The 18,485-nt window shown below is 40.2% G+C and overlaps 1 protein-coding gene across 1 annotated transcript in view; it reads left to right on the top strand.

Annotated features, from left to right (window-relative positions):
• Positions 1–3,280: 3,280 nt before the first annotated feature.
• The window catches only part of PIK3R3 (phosphoinositide-3-kinase regulatory subunit 3), an 86,146-nt gene continuing 70,941 nt past the window's right edge, over positions 3,281–18,485 (top strand). The window contains exon 1 of the mRNA XM_022575597.2: positions 3,281–4,861. Coding sequence (XP_022431305.1) covers positions 4,756–4,861 — 106 coding nt within the window. The 5' untranslated portion in view covers positions 3,281–4,755. The remainder of the gene's footprint in view (positions 4,862–18,485) is intronic.

Below are 18,485 nucleotides of genomic sequence, written 5' to 3' on the forward strand. Positions count from 1 at the left end.
GTTTGTGCCCTGCCCTTGTGAAACAGCCTGGACTATTGTTCCTGTCATTTGGATCTCATTTGTTCCCTCTCTCTCTCCCGGTGAGAGCTGAGTTGAAAGCTGTTGCCTTGATGGAGGGGAAGTTTGCATGACATACCATCCAGGTGGCCCTTGTGTTGCTAAAAGGGCAGACACCAAAAAGAGGGGAACATGTTAGGCTAGAGAGAGAGAGACCTGCTTTTTTGGTCATCTCCAAAGCTGAAGGAGGACCCAAAGTGGGGAGAAGATCTATATCATCTGCTGAAGGGTCTGAGGAAGCCCTCAAACAGAGCCCTATAAGCCCAGGAATTTAGCAGCATCTGGAGAAATGCCACTCCTATGAAAACTGCTCATTCATCTCATGTCATAATTTCTCAGTGCCTTGGGCTGATAGGATTAACCCTACCATGGTTTTCCAAGTTTCAAGAAAGATGTAGAGGAGAAATAAAAAATTACAAATGCCAAACAAAAGGGGTATCATTCGGAAAAAATGGAAAACCAAGATGTTAGACACTGGTATCTCAAGAGATGACTATCCATCCCCAGGGGAGATGTCTTTCTAGAAGATCTACTAGCATTGCTTTTTTTACATTGTAAAGGCAAACTTTTCCATAAAAACTTGATATACCTCCAATTTATAAGGCATGTGGCTGGGGAGGTCCTAAAATCTGCAACTGATAATTTGTAGAGTTTTCTTGGAATCCCATTTATTAAATGGGATTATTTATGATATAACTCATATTAAATGAGTTTATTTAGCTGCACGGACTTGGCCTTATCACAAGACAAGTGGCGAAGGGAAGATAATGAGAAAGGAAAAAAAGAGGGGGATTGAGTCCAGTGATCCTCCCCAAAGCCTAAAGCCAGTTCTGTGTTAAAGCCAGTGACCTTAAAAAAATAATAAAAGTATGTTTCCATTTTGCAAGGCTTTAAAAAAAATATCTTGTGCTCAGATGGCACCTTTAATCACGAAGCACTTTTGGCTGAGTTCCAGGCTGATTCTGCTGGCACAGAGAGGTCTGAGATCATACCCTATATTCAGTGCACAGAAGAAATATTTCACCCATCTCTGAAATAAAGAGGGGGAAACGGAGCATATTTGAACTGTTTCATAGCAAGACAAGAGCAGGGTGAAAAGTGAAGGACACTCTGTCTGTTTGGAGTTACAGAAAGGTACTATTAATTCTAAGTACTTAAGTGGCATTTTTTTTCATTCTCAGAGTGTTTCACAATAAACTAAGTAGCTTGCATAAATCTGAAGGTAATCTCCAATTTCACAGATATATAAATGAAGGCAGATTTTGTGATTTACCTAAGACTACTTTAAATTTTAAAAAGGCAGGAGGCAAAGGGGAAAAAACAACTCCCAAAGTAGCAGGTTGTGTCCCAGGAGTTTGAGCTCTTACAGCTGAATTTACTCCACACCCAGGCCAAATATAATTCTCCAGGATGGAAATGATCCAGGGCACCAGAGCTAACATTGTCTACCTTTGCCAAAGAGCCTGAGGCGGTTTGGTGACAAGTAGTCAGAACCTCACTTCTATTTCTCAACTGAAAGAAAGTAAAGCCAACATCATATGACAGGCACTTCCCACCATGGCAGGGCACTGGTTCAAGCCCATCTGAAGGAAGTGTGCTTCCCCTTGATTCATCGTTGCCTCTTGCATCACTGTTATTCTTTGGAGGCCTCCTTTATTTGTTGGACAGTTGGGTCATATGATTTTAGGTGGCAAGGTTGAATCACACAGCTTTACTCAATGTGTCAGTATTGAGCACACATTATATACTGTGCTGTTTCTTCACTACATTTCCCAAAGCCTTAGCTATGGGGAAGGCCTGGGTGATTGCTCTGTGCATTGGAAATTGAATCCCCGCCACTAAATCATGAGAAGTGGTCCAGGCAAAAGCTGCTATGGAAATCTGAAAGCTATTATCTTTTCCACACTTCCTCTCTTCACCTTCATTTTGTTTGGGAATGCACAGGGACACCCGTGAACAAAAATAAACCAACTTGCCCTTGACTGATTGTTCTGCTTTTTGAGTTATCAAATGTGAGTACTTCTGGCTCCCAGATACAGTGAAGTAAAGAGCCTGCTGGGAAACCAGCCACAAATTAGGGTTGATCTTCCAGTATCTTCTACCTGGAGGAATGGTTCAGGACATTCAAATTAATGTGACCTGTCCCAGGTTGATTTGGCTCCAGAATCACATTTGGATTTCAGAAATGTAAGCAAGCAAGCATATAAGAATACTGGTATGTTTTCTCAGCTCAACCCTGTCCATTCATTCTTCCTGGCTCTTTTTAACCCATGACTTTATAGGCAGTCCATACACATTTTGACTGCTCCCAGGAACTGTCTCAACTCAGAGCACCTTTAAGGAAGGCAGAACCACTTTAGGAGGTTGAGGATGAAACGTGGCAACTTTTCCACAGGCATGTCAATACAGCAGAGCCACTCATGGTAGGAGGTTTTGCTAGGGCTTTAATCAGGTTGTCAACCCAAACACAATGGGCTTCGTTACTCCTGTGTAAAGAGGAAAGAGAGCAGTTTTTGGCCTCCCCAGACTGTATTGCAGGGTATGCACAATGGCAATTCCAGGCACAAGCTTCACGAGACACAAATCTGCTTTTGGCTATTCCGTGTCCCCCCAGCAAGTGAATTAGCAGTTTCTGAAATGCGTGGAAATATTCAGCATTTTAAGAATGGGTGTAGGGATTGGGTGTATGTGGAAAGGCATCTGTCGGGGACACAGAAAAGACCCCTTTTGGCGAGGGATTCCAACACCTGTGATTTATCTCAAAAATCACACACGCGCTGTAATTGCAAGGCATTTTTTTTCGGCTTGAGCACTAGAGCCGAGGGGCCTGCTGTGGCGCTCCACCATTTATTTCAGGTGTGGGCAGTTCCCTCTGGGTTCAAAAATCCTGGGGTGGAAAGCGCAGGGTAACCGCGAAATACCTGCTTAAGAAATGCCTCACTGCTCAAGGGGAGAAGTCGCGGCTGGGCTCAGGTAGCGGCCGCGGACGGCTGCACGGGGCCCATGGGAACAACCTCTCACTTAGCAGCACGGTCCTGCAAGTGGGTTTGTGGACCTTTGCTTTATTTGACAACTTATCATGGGGGGTGGGGCGGACTGTCTCAGCTCGGATAAGAGGTCCGTGGGGAGGGACTCTAACCGGGGACCTCCTAAGGACCAGAAGAGCGCGCGTCCCGCCAAGTGACAGCACGCGCCCTCTCTGTCCGCTCCCCTCCCCCGCGGCCAGTCTCCGGGCAGAGGTGTCTCAAGCCAGCCCGTCCTCCCCCTCTCCTACTCGTCCGGGCGGACCGAGCCTCAGCGGGAGCCCCGCCTGTCTCCGGGCAGCTTGAGCCCCTGAGCGCTCGCCGAGCCTGTCAGTAACCGCCGTTTGCGCTTTCTTTCTTTCTTCTTTTTTTTTTCCTCCTCTTTTCTTTCCCCCTTCTGCCTTTGTCCCGCTTAGTAACTGAGCTGCGACCAATCGCCGCCTCACCGGCCGGCGCCGGCTGGCTCCTGATTGGCTCGCTTGGGGCGCGCAGCCGTCTCCCGCTCCTCAGCTGGAGCAAGGCAGACAAAAGACGCAGGCTCCGGGCTCCGGCAACCAGGCTCAGCCAATCACCAGCCACTTCATCCTCTCATTTCCCCCCACCCTCTCGCCTCTCCCTCCCCGCGCGGCTCGCGTGCTCCCGGCACTGACTCCTGGCGAGTGGCCAGCGCCCGGGCCCTACCATTCTGATTGAGGCTGCGGGGAGAAAGGTTGGAGGGTTAAGGAGCCGAGGCCTAGGGAGCGGTGGGGAGAGTTGATAGCCGAGGCGGAGGACAGCTTCTTAAAGAGTCTCTCAGGCACCTGACAGAAGCCCCAACACTTCGAGGCGGAATAGAGTGGAAGGGGCAGTAGCGATGCTGGCCATCCCCCCTGCTCGGCGCGGTTAGGTGGCGCCTCAGCGGGAGAGCGTGGGGGCGGGGGAGGGTGTCCCCCCTCCGCGCCGTTAAAATGAAACTCTAGTGGCTTGAGTCAGGGCAGAGCGTGAGGGGAGCCGGCGCTGGCGAGCTTGCATGCAGCCGGGCGGGAGCGCACGGCCAAGCAGAGATAACTGGACACTCGGACGGGCCCCCATCCCCAGGCTGCAGCAGCTTCGGTTCCGAGCCCGACCGGAACGGAGCCCGAGTCCTGGCCCCTGAGGGGATTTCTCCCCGCAGACCAGTGGGACCCCGAAACTTGAACGCAATACCCAACCTCCTTTTTATGCCTTCCTTTGTCACTTACCCACCTTTCTCCCAGCGCGTTCTTTTTCCCCCCCTCTCTATTCTCCCTCTCTCGAAGGACACAAAAGTGGCTTCCGCGGAAAGATTTGAAGGCGGTGGGAGCTTTTCTCTTTGGAGAACGACTGTGTAGGAGGGATTTGGGGGAAGCCGTTTTTTAACACTTCTGCCCTCCGCCCCCCAAGCCTTTCTGTACCCCTTCGAGGAGAAGAGCCCGTAGATTGAACGTTCGGGGGGCATTTTGCTGGCTGCCAAAGCAGGAGAGGGGAAGAGGACCCCGTCCTTGTCCTGGTAGTTGGCTGGACTTGTACCGGCCGTTGCTTGTACCGGCCGTTGGAAACCCCGAAGTACATTTCCGAGTGGGACTTTTACAGATATATATTTTTAGATTTTTAAATAGCAGATAAAAAAAATATATGCTTTCTATATATTTCCTGACGACCTGCCCCTGACAGCGCGATGTACAATACGGTGTGGAGTATGGACCGCGATGACGCAGACTGGAGGGAGGTGATGATGCCCTATTCGACAGAACTGATATTTTATATTGAAATGGATCCTCCAGGTACTTGGGAGAAAAAAGAGAGAATCTTGTGATGGGTCTGATTTGTGTTTAACAAAACCTTGGTGATGTTTTCAGGGCAGAAGTATTCTTGGGTGAACTAGGTTCGGGATGAGGGGCAGATTTGCAGTTAGAGCTGCAGTAAAACTGCTTCTGGTTTACACGTTTAAAGTTTTCAGTTAGGACCCCGATCCTATTGTCCTGTGAGAGTGGGGGTGGGGGCTGGGGTGGGGGATGGGAGGAGAGACCCGTTTCTTTTACTTCTTTGCCTTTGCTTGTCGTTCGGTTTTTTGTCGTACCCTTCACCACCGCCACCCCCCTTTTTTTTTCTTTTTCAATTAAAGATTCTTCTACCTGCAAAGGATGCTTTATATCTCAGTCTTGAAGTCAGTCTTTCCCTTTGGGGAAATTCTTTAAAGCTTGTCATTTCGTACGTTTGTCTTCTTTGGTTCGCTGTGTTTTACGTTCGTTAACTTCTGAAACTGGGTTACCTATGTGATGATTCGTTTTAAGACCCCCTTTTTTTCTCACGGAAACCGAATGCCGGTTAGTGATTTTCAGGGATTGGGCGTTTTTATTCAGTCAAGGCCTTAGTCTGAGGTTTTTCTTTTCAGAATATAGTCACTCAGATCTACGTGCCCTATTTTATTACTCTTTAATTTATGGTGATTTAACTTCATTTATGGGATAGAATTTAACGTAACTTCAATTCTTAGCGTAAAAAAAGGAGAAACCTTTTTTGTGTGAATATATGTGATGTGTACATATATGAGATAGGTTTGAGTATACATAATGTAAAGTATACATACACTGTATTTTTACTTTAGAGCTTTGTCTGAGATCCTTACAGACATTTTGTGTATCTGGTAGGAAAGGAAAAGGAAGGAAAAATGGAAAAGTTGGGTAATTTTTTTTTCTTTAAAGTCTACCCCATTTTATGATTATTAGCTGTCAGATTTTCAAACCCTGTTTGCAGTTATAGACAGCGCTTTATGTAATGATTTTTGAATAAGTAGAGGGCCTTTGTGACTATTTTTATTGAGGATGAATTCGTTATGTCTTTAAAAAATGTGTTATAGCTAAGCCTATAGAATAAATTGTGTGTCATTGGGGAATCTCAGTTATCATCAGACTGTGTGTTTTTGGAAGCCTTTGAAAGGATTTGAGCCCATGAAAGTGTAATGAAGTATAACTGTCTTATAGGATGTATGTAGAAATTATTTCCTGTGTCCTTGTGAACAGTGAATTATCCTCTTTGTTTTTTTTTTGAGAGATAGAGTGTTAAATGATGTTACATTAAAAACTAGTACTAATATTGAATCAACCTTTTTCACTCTTAATGATCACTTAGAATTTTTTCTTTTCCCTTCATTTTGGAGCCTTCTTTATTTGCTTTTATAATTGTGACTGCAATCCAGATGCAGCTTTTTTTGTATTTTGCAAAGTTTGTGAGATTTGCCACCCATCTATTGTGTGTATTTCCCCCTTTGTTTCCCCCTAATGGTAAAGCATCATTTCTATTAGATGCATTTATCATTCACATAAATGGAAATTTAGTACATCATTGGTTCCTCTCCTGTAAAAAGTAAGGTTAATAATTCTAGATTTCTGTTACTATAAGAATTATATATTCGAACTGCCTTAGAATCATACTGTATCACATAGTATCTTGCCTTGCAGACATACAAAGGGAATTTGTTGGGCGGAGAGGTGAGTGGGGAGGAGGGGAGAAAATGAAGAAGGCACTAATATTTGAAAAATATGGGCCTGGTAGAAGTGTAGACCGAGTTGAGTTGAGTTGTCCAGAAATGATTTTAAGAAAAGTGAACTATTATAATTATGTAGTAGTGTGGGTCTTACAAGATTGTATAGAAAATTCTGATCCAAACTTTGTGTATTCCATGGAAATAAACTTTTGAGTTTAAAATGTTCATCGTTAAAAGAAATTTTGCATACTGTGATTCTAGTCAGAATATTGAAAATATGGTTATGCTGCTCTTTATTACCCATTTTATAGTCTTAATGTAGAATACAGTTAGTTATTCCTAACAGCTTTTTAAAAAGGAAGCACACTTGAGTATGCTGAAGTATTGCCTATGAAGTGAAGTAAAAGTGTAATGTAAATAATGTGAACAACCTTGTTTTGTGTGGTAAATTAAGTTTCGAAACATTTAAAACTAAGTTGATTTTTAGTGAAGAGGTTGCAGCATGTCTTGTATCTGCCTTTTTCCTAGTTCCTGTCCCAGATCAAGCTCTTATTTCCTGCCTGGACTGGTGTGATAGTGCACTGACTGTTCTCCCCGTTTCTACTCTGTCCAATCCACAGTATTATTAAAATATCATCTGATGATTTACCTTCCAATGGTAAATCTTCCGATGACTTTAAAAACCGTCCAATGGCTTCCCTTTGCCTACTGAAAAAAAGCCCTTTCTTGCTTATCCTGTCATGTAAGTCCCTTTATTTTTGCTTCCAGCCTAATATTCCAGTCTTTTCTCCTCCTGGAGTCCATCACAAGTTCTGTGGAAGCTATTTTATACTTGCTGTTCCTTACTGTGTGTGCTTTCCTCTTCCTTGGATGCCTTTCACTTTGGGTTGGAATCTTATATATGTTAAGGGCCCTGGTGAGATGCCTTCTATGCCAGAATGTATGTTCCATGATCCCTTCTGTTAGGAGACATCCTTCCCTCCCTCTTCTAGCACTTCTCAGATAGAACTTCTTCCATTCTGTCTAGAGTAGCTTCTGCATTTATTTATGTATACTTCCCCCTTTGGAATTATCTTCCCACCAGCTTATGAGCTTCTTAGCTTGCTCAAGGTCTTGCAAGTAGTAGACAATTTAATAAATATGTGAATTAATGAATACCTAAGGAGCATCATTTCTTTCTAGCCTTTAAGTGCTTTTCTACTTAAGGTCTTTGGTCACCTCATTTCTTGGCTATTGCAATAGCCTAGGGTTAAGTAACTTTCAAATTAAACAGTTGTTGACTTAGGTTCCTTAACTATAATATTAATATTACAGTTTTCAAAGTATGGCTTTCATTTTAATTTTAGACTGAAGCATAAATGTGAAGTTTTTATCTGTTATTGCTTCCAGCAGCCTCAAAAACTAGTATTGAAAGGTGTTTCCCTCCAGCCTGTATTTTCAAAAACTACCATTACCATGCATCCTGAAGGTTTCTAATAACTGCACGGATTGCTACATCTATTACAATTTATTGACAACGTAAGGATTGGATCCAGATGGGACTTTGATGTCTTAATGTTTATGTATTTCCCAGAAATACTGGGAAATACTGAACTGTTTAGATGAAACAAAACTTTTTATTTTGGAGATGTTAAGATTATGGTACAGAGAATTGCTTTTAAGCATCTCAGTTAGTCCTGTTGTGATTTGGGAATCAGGATTATTCCATAACAGAACAGTTGCTGGATAGGCCTCTCAGAGAGCCCTGTTTTTGGTATAGGAGCTATTGGAGGATTACCAGTACATAACTGATCATAAACTCATGCCCAGAGCTTATAGATAGTGGTCTATTAGCTTGCACTTTAGTTTTGACATTGTTATTGTATTTATTTTGAGGAGATGTAATAAATGATTTATTTTTTAAACTAATGGATACAATTCTTTTTAAGATTGTCTGTAGACTTTTTTGTTCTTATCAAGACAAATTTCTGAAATAATCTGTACGGCAGCAACATCTCCTCAGTGGTCACTAGAAAATTAAAAATTTAATTGTTTGGCAAAACATAAACACAGGAAGGTCTAGAAAAGTGGTTCTCATTTTTTTTTTTTTTAATCTCAGTACCCTATTTTTTTTTTTTTTTTTTTCGGTACGCGGACCTCTCACTGTTGTGGCCTCTCCCACTGCGGAGCACAGGCTCCGGCCGCGCAGACTCAGCGGCCATGGCTCACGGGCCCAGCCGCTCCGCGGTATGTGGGATCTTCCCGGACCGGGGCACGAACCCGTGTCCCCTGCATCGGCAGGCGTACTCTCAACCACTGCGCCACCAGGGAAGCCCTCAGTACCCCTTTTATACTCTTAAAAATTATTGAGGATCCCAAAGAGCTTCTGTTTAAGTGGGTTGTATCTATTGAAATTTACTATATTAGAATAAAACTGAGAAGTTAAAAATATTTAATTCATTTAGAAATAATAAAGCATTACATGTTAACATAACTTTAAAATGAGAAAATAGCTATATTTCCCAAAAAACAAACAAAAAAAATGGGAAGAGTGGCATCATTTTATGTTTTTGCAAATAACTTTAATGTCTGGCTTAAATGGAAGACCTGTAAATTCCTAAGTCTGCTCCTCTATTCAGTCTGTTGAGATACCACAGGATATAGCCTCTGGAAAACTCCACTACACAGTTGTGAATGAATGAGAGTACAGAAGGCAAGTAATGTCTTAGTGACATTCTGAAAGTATTTTTGATCTGTTGGACCCTCTGAAAAGGTCTTGGGGACTCTCATTGGTCTCTGGACTACACTTTGAGAAGTACTGGTTTAGTAGTTACTTGACTACATAGTTTGATGGCCAACCCAGTAAAGTATCTTCTGACTTTTTTGAAGCCAAATGAAAAGGTTGTTTCAGGAAACTTTCTTGCTTTGGCATACTTGGTATTTTCATCCTGGTAAAATTTAGATTAAGTAACATTCTGGTGGAGAACTAGCATACTGGCCCTGTGGTTGAAGGAAATATCTGCTGAGAAGCAACACTGAAGAAATAGGTCACCTGCCACCATGTGGTCCTTACTATTAGCAGACTGAGCATTCTGCTTCTGTGTAATTTTTCTTTATAACTCTGAACATTTGATGGATTCATCTTATGTAAAATGCTTCTCCTATGTGTAGTAAGGTATTTCTTTTATGAGCTACATGTCACTTTTTAATGATGCTGTAGTATGGGACAAATGTTAATATCATCAAATGATGTAAAAAGCCATGCCAACTTTCCCTGCATGTTCTTATTGAAAAAGATTAGCCATTGCTTTCATTTAATATATTATAGTTTATAGTATATCCAACTATGTTTCATTAGAAATATGGTAAGTCTTCATTTTATAATGCTTTTAAAATTTATTCTCATTTTTTATATTTATCTTAGAATGTAGAAAAGATTGGACATGTTTATGGTCACCATATTTAACAAAGTAGATAGAAAAATAATTACAAATATGTCTGTGTGATATGATATAATTTTTATTGATATTAAAGGGGGATGTAGCCTGAATGTAGTAGGAAGAACACAGGCTTTGGAAACAGATGGTATGGGTCCCATACCTAGCTTTGCTTCTTACTCTGCCCAAGGTTACGTGCCTAGTGCTTAACCTCTGTGAGCATCCATTTTCTCTTTTGTAAAATTGAACTAATACGTAACTTTCACAGTTGTTCTGGGAATTAGAAGTACTATATCATAATCTAGCACAGTGTTTGGCACATGTTATATACTCAGTTCATTGTAGCTTATATTTTAAAGCATATTTTTGTTTAAAGATAATATTTAATTATCTTAACTCTACTGCTTTGGACACTCTTGCAGTCAAAACCTCTTGAGCTATCTTGCCCCATTCTTGTCTCACCCTTGACATTTAAACTGGGGCCGTTTTGTTTTTGGAAGAATTCTCTAGGGTCTTTTCTAGTTATAACATCTCATGAGTCTATGGAAATACGACTCAAGTCATCCTTTCTTTTTAGTTTCTATTGCCCTTGTTCCTCATCACCTAGCATTTGAAATGGTTTGTAATACGGTAATTGTTGCCAACATTTGTTGAGTAGTTATTACAGAACAAGCACTATGTAAATGCTTTCATATGTAGTATTTCCTTTAGCCATACCACAACCTTATAGAATAAGCACTATTAGTATCCCACTTTACAGACAGGAAACTGAGGCATAAATGTGTTTAGTAAATTATTCAGTGCCTCACAGCCAGCAAGTAGCAGAGCAGGTCTGTCTGCCTGACTCTAATGCCCAAGTTCTTAATCAGTGCCTCCTAAGTGATTGCTTTTTTTCTAATTTTTTTCCCCTCCCCCATAAATTCATCCTGAATTCTTCAGCCAGGTTAATCCTACAGAAATGTTATTTTCATCGTCTTACTGCTCTATTTAGAAAAAATCAGCAGCTCTCCATTTCCTTTAAGCAGAGGCTATATTCTTAAACTTGGCTTACATAGTCTTTAGTAATATGGTACCAATTTACATTTCCAGCTTAATTACTAATCCTCTATTCTCATTTCTCATCTTGCCCAATTCCTTGCTTATCCCCTCAATATACCTTGCTTATCCCCTCAATATACCTTGCTTATTTCCACCTCCAGCCTTTAGGTTATGCCGCTTCTTGTGTTAGATTATGCCCATCCCACCCCATCTTCAAATCAGGATCCTTTGCAAGTCCTTCTTCCTTTTTTTCTTCCTCTGAAAATTCTAGCACTGAACCCCTTAATTATCTAGGGCTAAGGTCTGTTATTTTGACACAAAATCATGTTATATTATGGCATTAATTATTTTGTGAATATAATTTATCTCCCCAACAAGGTAAGCTGCTTGAGGTCAAGCTGTCATATTTCTTTTGTATCTATTTTTTTTCTCTAAATACCCAGTGTCCAAATATTTTGTTAAATCTTAGACCTGTGGACCCAACCAGCTTCATTTGTGACTTGTTTCAAAATATTGATATTATTTATTATCAACATGTGACCTTTAAACTTATAAAGGTAATTTATTCTAACAAAAGAAATAATGAAAAATTCCAATACTTAATGTTATCAGCAAAATTTTATGGTTTCATGTAAAAGTCACATTTGAAATTTGGAACAATTAAAGTGAGTAGTAAGTTTCTGAAAGTTTGTTAGGCTAGTTTTAACACAGTATTGGGTTAAATGTAGATTTAATTTACTTAATGTGTTACTATCCCAATTAAATTTAGATTGTGTAGGACCTGACTTGGGATAGCAAGGTAAGGTCAAGCATAGAGCCTTATAAATCAGTTTGCAAATTGTTTGCCCATATATGGTATATTTTTTGTTTCTTGTGTATTATTTGTAAGTTCATATAAAGTAAGAGGGTTATCTGATTTTTTTAATAAAAGAGTCAGTAGGCTAGGTCCAGCCTGCCAGATCATACCATTTTGCATGTCCCACGTCAATATAAAAACTGCCCTGTGCCCTGTGAATATGAGCCAACACAAAGCCAAAGTCAACACCATGATGTCATACCATCCGCCATTATCCAGCCTTGGATTTCCTGTCTGATGTTCTGTTTGTGGACCAGATTAGTTGTCTACCCGTGTGTAAGGGTATAGGGCAACAAATCCAGAGCATGTAGCTTTGTAATCTTAAATACTTATTGTTATAGTTTCTTTTTTTTTTTTTGGCTATGCCACGTGGCTTGCAGGATTTTAGTTCCCCGACCAGGGATTGAACCCGGGCCATGGCAGTGAAAGCGCCGAGTACTAATCACTGGACCACCAGGGAATTCCCTAGTTTCTTTTTTTTAAAACTTAACAAAAAATAAATTCAATCATGAGTCAAAATTTAAAATTTGTGTATAAATTGTTTTGGAGAAGGCCTTATTGAAATGATTGTGCTAGAAGAATACTGCTTTAGAGTTCGTTCTTTCACATGTATCCTTTTTAACTTTCTAACTCTACAGCTGAGTCACTCAGTATGGTATAATTCCTGTTGAACTTCTAATATGCATTTGTAGAATTAGCTACAAACCTTTTTTTAAAGATAGTTTAAGATAAATATTATTTTTCTTATTAAAAGCACTACAAAAATACTACATAGTCATTGTGGAAAAGATAAAAAATACAGATAAGTAAAAAGAAGAAAGTAAGAGCTCCCGATCCTACCACACAGAATAACCACTGTGATCACCTTTAGATATATTCTTTCACGTGTGTATTTCTCATTTCAAATTCAACTGAGACAGTACTGTAAATATCTGCTTTTTAAGGTATTTATACAAACTTTTACATTTGAGAATAGTTTTAGATTTACAGAAAAGTTGCACAGAGAATTCCCATATACCTTTCACCCAGTTAAATACCTGCTTTTTAAAAAAAATTTATTTAATTTATTTTTATTTTTGACTGTATTGGGTCTTCATTGCTGCGCACGGGCTTTCTCTAGTTGCGGTGAGCTGGGGCTTCTCTTCGTTGCGGTACAAGGGCTTCTCATTGTGGTGACCTCTCCTGTTGCAGAGCATGGGCTCTAGGTGCGTGGGCTTCAGTAGCTGTGGTGCATGGGCTCAGTGGTTGTGGCTCATGGACTCTAGAGCGCAGGCCAGTAGTGTGGCACACGGGCTTAGTTGCTCTGCGGCATGTGGGATCTTCCCGGACCAGGGATTGAACCTGTGTCCCCTGCATTGGCAGGTGGGTGCTTCACCACTGCACCACCCGGGAAGCCCAACACCTGATTTTTTTTCATTTAATTTGTCATGAACACTTTCCCATGACAACTATTCATGTCAATATCATTTTAAATAATAGGATTGTATTCAATTGTAGGGATATAGCATATTTATTGAACTAATTCTATTTAACCACAAACTTTTTTTTCTGAGGTTAGTCCTGGGATATGTTTCATAAAAAAGTATGTAGTTAGTATGTTTTCAGCTGTAAGCAGCAGAACCTAATTCAACATGGCTTAAGAAATAAGAAATTTTATCTTCTCATAGAATAGGCTTCAGCATTGGTTGATTACAGAAATTCAACAATGTCAGTAAAAACCCATATTCTTTCCATTGCTCAGTTCTGCTGCTCTCCATGGGATAGGCTTACAGGCATCACATCCATACACACAACTTCTAAAAGAAGGAAGATGTCTCTTCCTGTGCCTCTATTTACAGAGAGAGGAAACTTTCTCCAAAAGCCTCTAGCAGGCTTCTTTCAGACCTTTTTTGGCCAGAATTGGGTAGTATGTCCATTCCTCAACCCATCAGGAATGGTTCAATAGTGATTACTATCAAACTAACTGAGTTTGCGCCTGAATCTGGAGTGGTGTTGACTTCCCCTGAGGCATTATACTGGGGAAGGATTCTATTAGGAAGGAAGAAGGAGGGGATGAATTCTAGGTAGGCAAACAACAGTGGCCAATCTGGAAAGTAATTTGGAGACCCATAGCTCTTTCAAAGTTCTCGTCTCTGTGTTTGGAAATGAAAAGAATTAGCGAGTTAATTTGTTTTTCTTTTTCAAAACTAAAATCTAATTAGTATAGTGATGTATTATGAAACCCATTTTCATTTTATAAATTGGAATTCACAGGGTCACATAGTACTGAGAGTTAAATATAAGACAGGCCTTTTCCTATCTTACCAGTTGCTTTCTAGAAGATGAGGAAGCTAACTTCTCTGGTTGACAGTTTCCTTACTTGAGTCATGTAGGTGTTGGAATAGAGTATATTAGTATATTAAGTAAATGAGTGTGAAGAGAGAATTTTGTAAAACTGTAAACTCCAAATTTCAAAGTTTAGTAAATTAAGTAAGTTTGGTATATGAAGCCTTGGACTTGTAGAATGATTTATGATTTGAATGACTGATGTTAAAAATTAGGACACTTAAAGTAACCCATAGATCAACCCATACATTTCAATTAAAATGTATTAACTAGTTAGAAATTTAGAGGCAATATAGTGGGGCTGTTAAGAGAGAGGGTTCTGGAATCAGATTGCCTGAGTTCAGATTGTGCCTCTGCCACTTCGTAGCATATGTCATTGAGCAATTTACTTATGTTTTCTGTGTTTTGGTTTCCTCATCTAAAAAATGGGGATGATGATGGTCCCTACTTCAGTAGGATTGTTGTGAGAATTAACAACTGTAAAGCAGCTAACATGCCCAGACCATATTAAGCATCCAAAAATGTTTTTGTTCATGTGTATTGATTAATTCATGTTTTTCAACAAATATTTGATTGCCAGATAGTGTTCTAGGTATAGCAGTGAACAGAACAGCAAAGCTCCCTGTATTCATGGAGTATACATTTTTTTTTTTTGGAGTATACGTTTTTAAGGGAGGGGAGAGAGCAAAGAATAAACAAATTCATAAGTGAAATACATAGTGATGGTGATAAATGATATGGAGAAAAAGCAGAGAACAAAAAGAGAGTGCTGGGTGGGGGACCTGCTATTTTAAATAATAGGACAGGGAGGGCCTGACCTAAAGGAAATGAGGGGGCTAGCCAGGTAGATATATGGGAGCTGAGAGGGCGGGGGAGTGTGCCTGGTAGAGGGGATACCATATGACTTACTCTGAGGCAGGAGCGTGTGTGTCATGTATTCAGGGATCGTCTACGAGACTAGTGTGGTTGGAGTGGAATGAGGGGAAAGTAGTAAGATTTAAAGACAAGTAATGGTGTGGATGGTGGGGAAGACCATGTAGGACATTGTAAGAACTTTGGCTTTTAAAACTTGACTGAGGAATATAGCCAATATTTTATAGCTATAAATGGAATATAACCTTTAAAAATTGTGAATCACTATTCTGTACACCTGTAACTTGTACATCAACTTATACTTCAATAAAAAAAAAACTTAACTGTGATGAGAAGCCATCCAAGGTATTGAACAGTGATGTATTATGATTCCTGGCTTAAAAGGATGATTCTGGCTGCTGGTGGAAGTGGAGAAACTGGTTAGGAAGCTACTGCAATAAACAAGCTGAGGGATGGTGGTGGCTTGGATAAGGGTGGACGCTGAGGAGGTGGTGAAAGTAGTTGGATTCTGAATATTATGACCAGTTATGTAGCTTGTCATTTCTAAACTGACTTAATTATTTTCTAATTTCTTAGCTTTAAGTATGCTTTAGTAGTGAAAAGATTTAGTTTTTAAAATTATGTCAAAACTATATATTTTGGATGGATTTTTCTCTTTTTTGAAGTGTTATAATTTCTAATCTCTGCCATCTGAGTGCAAAGCAGCATAATATGTGGCCTTAGTTATTTGATGAAGGCTTACTCATAAGTTGCTTTGATAAACATTACTGTATAAATCTAGACTGTACTATAATTTACTTTCAAAAGTAACTTTGAAAAGAAAATTATCTTAAAGTTCTAAGTTTCTATGGTGGGCTTTGAAGGGGAGAAGAAATTAAAGAGAAGGAAGCCATGCCATATATGTGTCATTTTACTTTATGTGGTAAAGTTGTTAGTGTTTTAGAATAATTAAACTATATTTATGTGTTTTTGCTTATTAGTGGAATGCTTAAGTGCTTGAGTATAGACATTGCTTTGAAATAGGGAAGTGTTGCTCAGTGTTTAGGAGCTCTGAACTCGGGCTGCTTGGATTTCCACCTCTAGCCCTGTCTACTTCTGGTTTGTGACCCTGGACAGTTTCCTAATCTATATAGCAGGGAGAAGAATATTAACCCCATTGTAGGGTTGTTGTGAGAATTACATGAATCAGTACATGTTAGACACCTAGAGCAGGTATCTGTTGTTGTTATTATTTTTATTATTAAGCTGGGATGCTTTGTGACATATCTCCTCTGTTCCATTCAGATGAAGCACCAGCCTAACATTTAAATTGAATTGAAAAGTAATTTAAATCTTTATTCCAGCTTCTCAAAAATGCCAAAGGGGATTACATTCATACCATATTGCATTACCACTTAAAATCTGATTTCTCCATTTTTTTAAGAGTATCTTTTTAAAAATAATTAATTAATTAATTTTGTCTGCACTGGGTCTTCATCGTGGCACATGGGCTTCTCTAGTTGCAGCACATGGGCTTCTCTAGTTGTGGTGCGCAGGCTCAGTAGTTGCAGCGCGTGGGCTTCTCTAGGTGTAATGCACGGGCTCTCTAGTTGCAGCATATGGACTTTGCTAGTTGCAGCATGTGGGTTCTAGAGTGCATGGGCCCAGTAGTTGTGGCGTGTGGGCTCTCTAGTTGCGGTGCATGGGCTCAGTAGTTGTGGCACATGGGCTTAGTTGTGGTATGTGGGATCCTAGTTCCCCAACCAGGGATCGAACCCAGGCCCCCTGCATTGGGAGCTTGGAGCCTCAACCACTGGACCACCAGGGAAGTCCCTGATTTCTCTATTTTTGATCAGTATCTTTGCACGGTTAATCCCAAACTTCCTTCTCTCTTTTAAAACTTGCCAAACTCTATAGCAACTTGAACAGTCTCATTGTTTTTGTTTCTTTCCTCCCTTTCTCAAACTTATTAGTTTCTCTTCCAGGAGTACCTGTTTCCCTTTCAGCTCTCTCCTTTGCCTATTTCATTACTCTGATCTGTATAATAAGGGCCAGGAACCAAGGGAGTAAAGAAAAGAAGCTATGAATACTCATATAGCAACATATTTCATTTTGTCACACTTCTCTGCCATAGAGGGTATAACATGTTTGACTTTTAGAAAGAAGTTTGCTTAAGACAATCAGGTAGTTCAGACCTGTTTTAGGATGTTAGCTCAGGACTTGGGAGTTTAGTCTTTTTCCTAGTAGTCATGAACTATGTAAGAGAAGTTATCACTTCTGTCTGACTGAGATTGATGTGGGCCTCTCTTTTGATTCCTAGGGGTCAACAATGGGCATTTAGAGTAGAGTTGCCAGATAAAATACATTCAGTATGTCCCATGCAATATTTGGGACATATTTATACTAGAAAGTTATTCATTGTTTATCTGGAATTCAAATTTAACTGGGTGTCTTGTGTTTTTATTTGCTAAATTTGCCAAGCCTAATTTAGAGAGAGGCTAGACAGTTGAATAGACACTATTTCCTAGTACATTCTCCCCATGGAGATAGGTGTGTAGGGTTAGACATGTAACTTGTTGTAATGGATATCAGGATTTTTTAGTTTCAGTAGCAAAAAGTCCAACTCAAATTGGTGTAAGCAAAGAGAATTTATGGGTTTGTGTAGTTGAAAAGTTGAAAGGGGATGAGGGAATAAACAGGGTTGTACTGTATAGCACAGGGAACTATATCCAATCTCCTGGGATAAACCATAATGGAAAAGAATATAAAAAAAGAATGTATATATGTGTATAACTGAGTCACTTTGCTGTACAGCAGAAATTAGCACAACATTGTAAATCAACTATACTTCAGTTAAAAAAAAAAAAAAAGGGAATGGGGGTCCCTGGCTGGGTTTGATTAAGACTGTCAGGCTTTGGCCCTGTTTTTCTGCATTTCTCTTGGCTCTCCCCTATATCAGTTTTTTTCTCAGGCTGGCTTCCCTGGTAGTACAAGATGATTGCCTGTGGCTCCTGGGACTACATGTTTCCTCAATTCTGGGTGGGAAAAAAGGATGCTTCCCACAAATATAACACAGAAATCCTGAGTTTGTCACTATTTAGACTATTCCTGTGTCTCAAAGGATCACTGTCTTAAAATCTGGATTCCTTGAACTATTAATTGTAGCTTTCTCTGTCTGGTAAACTTGAGAGTGCATCAGAACCACCTGGAGGACTTGTAAAAACACAGATTGCTAGGCCTTACCCCCAGAGTTTCTGATTCAGTAGGTTTGGGTTCTAAAAATTTGTATTTGTAACAAGTTTCCAGATGTTACTGATTTGGCTGGTCTGCAGACCACACTTTGAGAACTACTGCTGTGTGTAATCAGGGCCTACTCCTGGAGCTGGGGAAGGGGTCAGTCCCACATAAACTCCTTACCAGTGTGGGGAAGGAAC

This window comes from Delphinapterus leucas, chromosome 1 (genome assembly GCF_059928025.1).
Source record: "Delphinapterus leucas isolate spDelLeu-1000000601 "Yukka" chromosome 1, BTC_Dleu_Yukka2, whole genome shotgun sequence".
In the NCBI taxonomy this organism is placed as follows: Eukaryota; Metazoa; Chordata; class Mammalia; order Artiodactyla; family Monodontidae; genus Delphinapterus; species Delphinapterus leucas.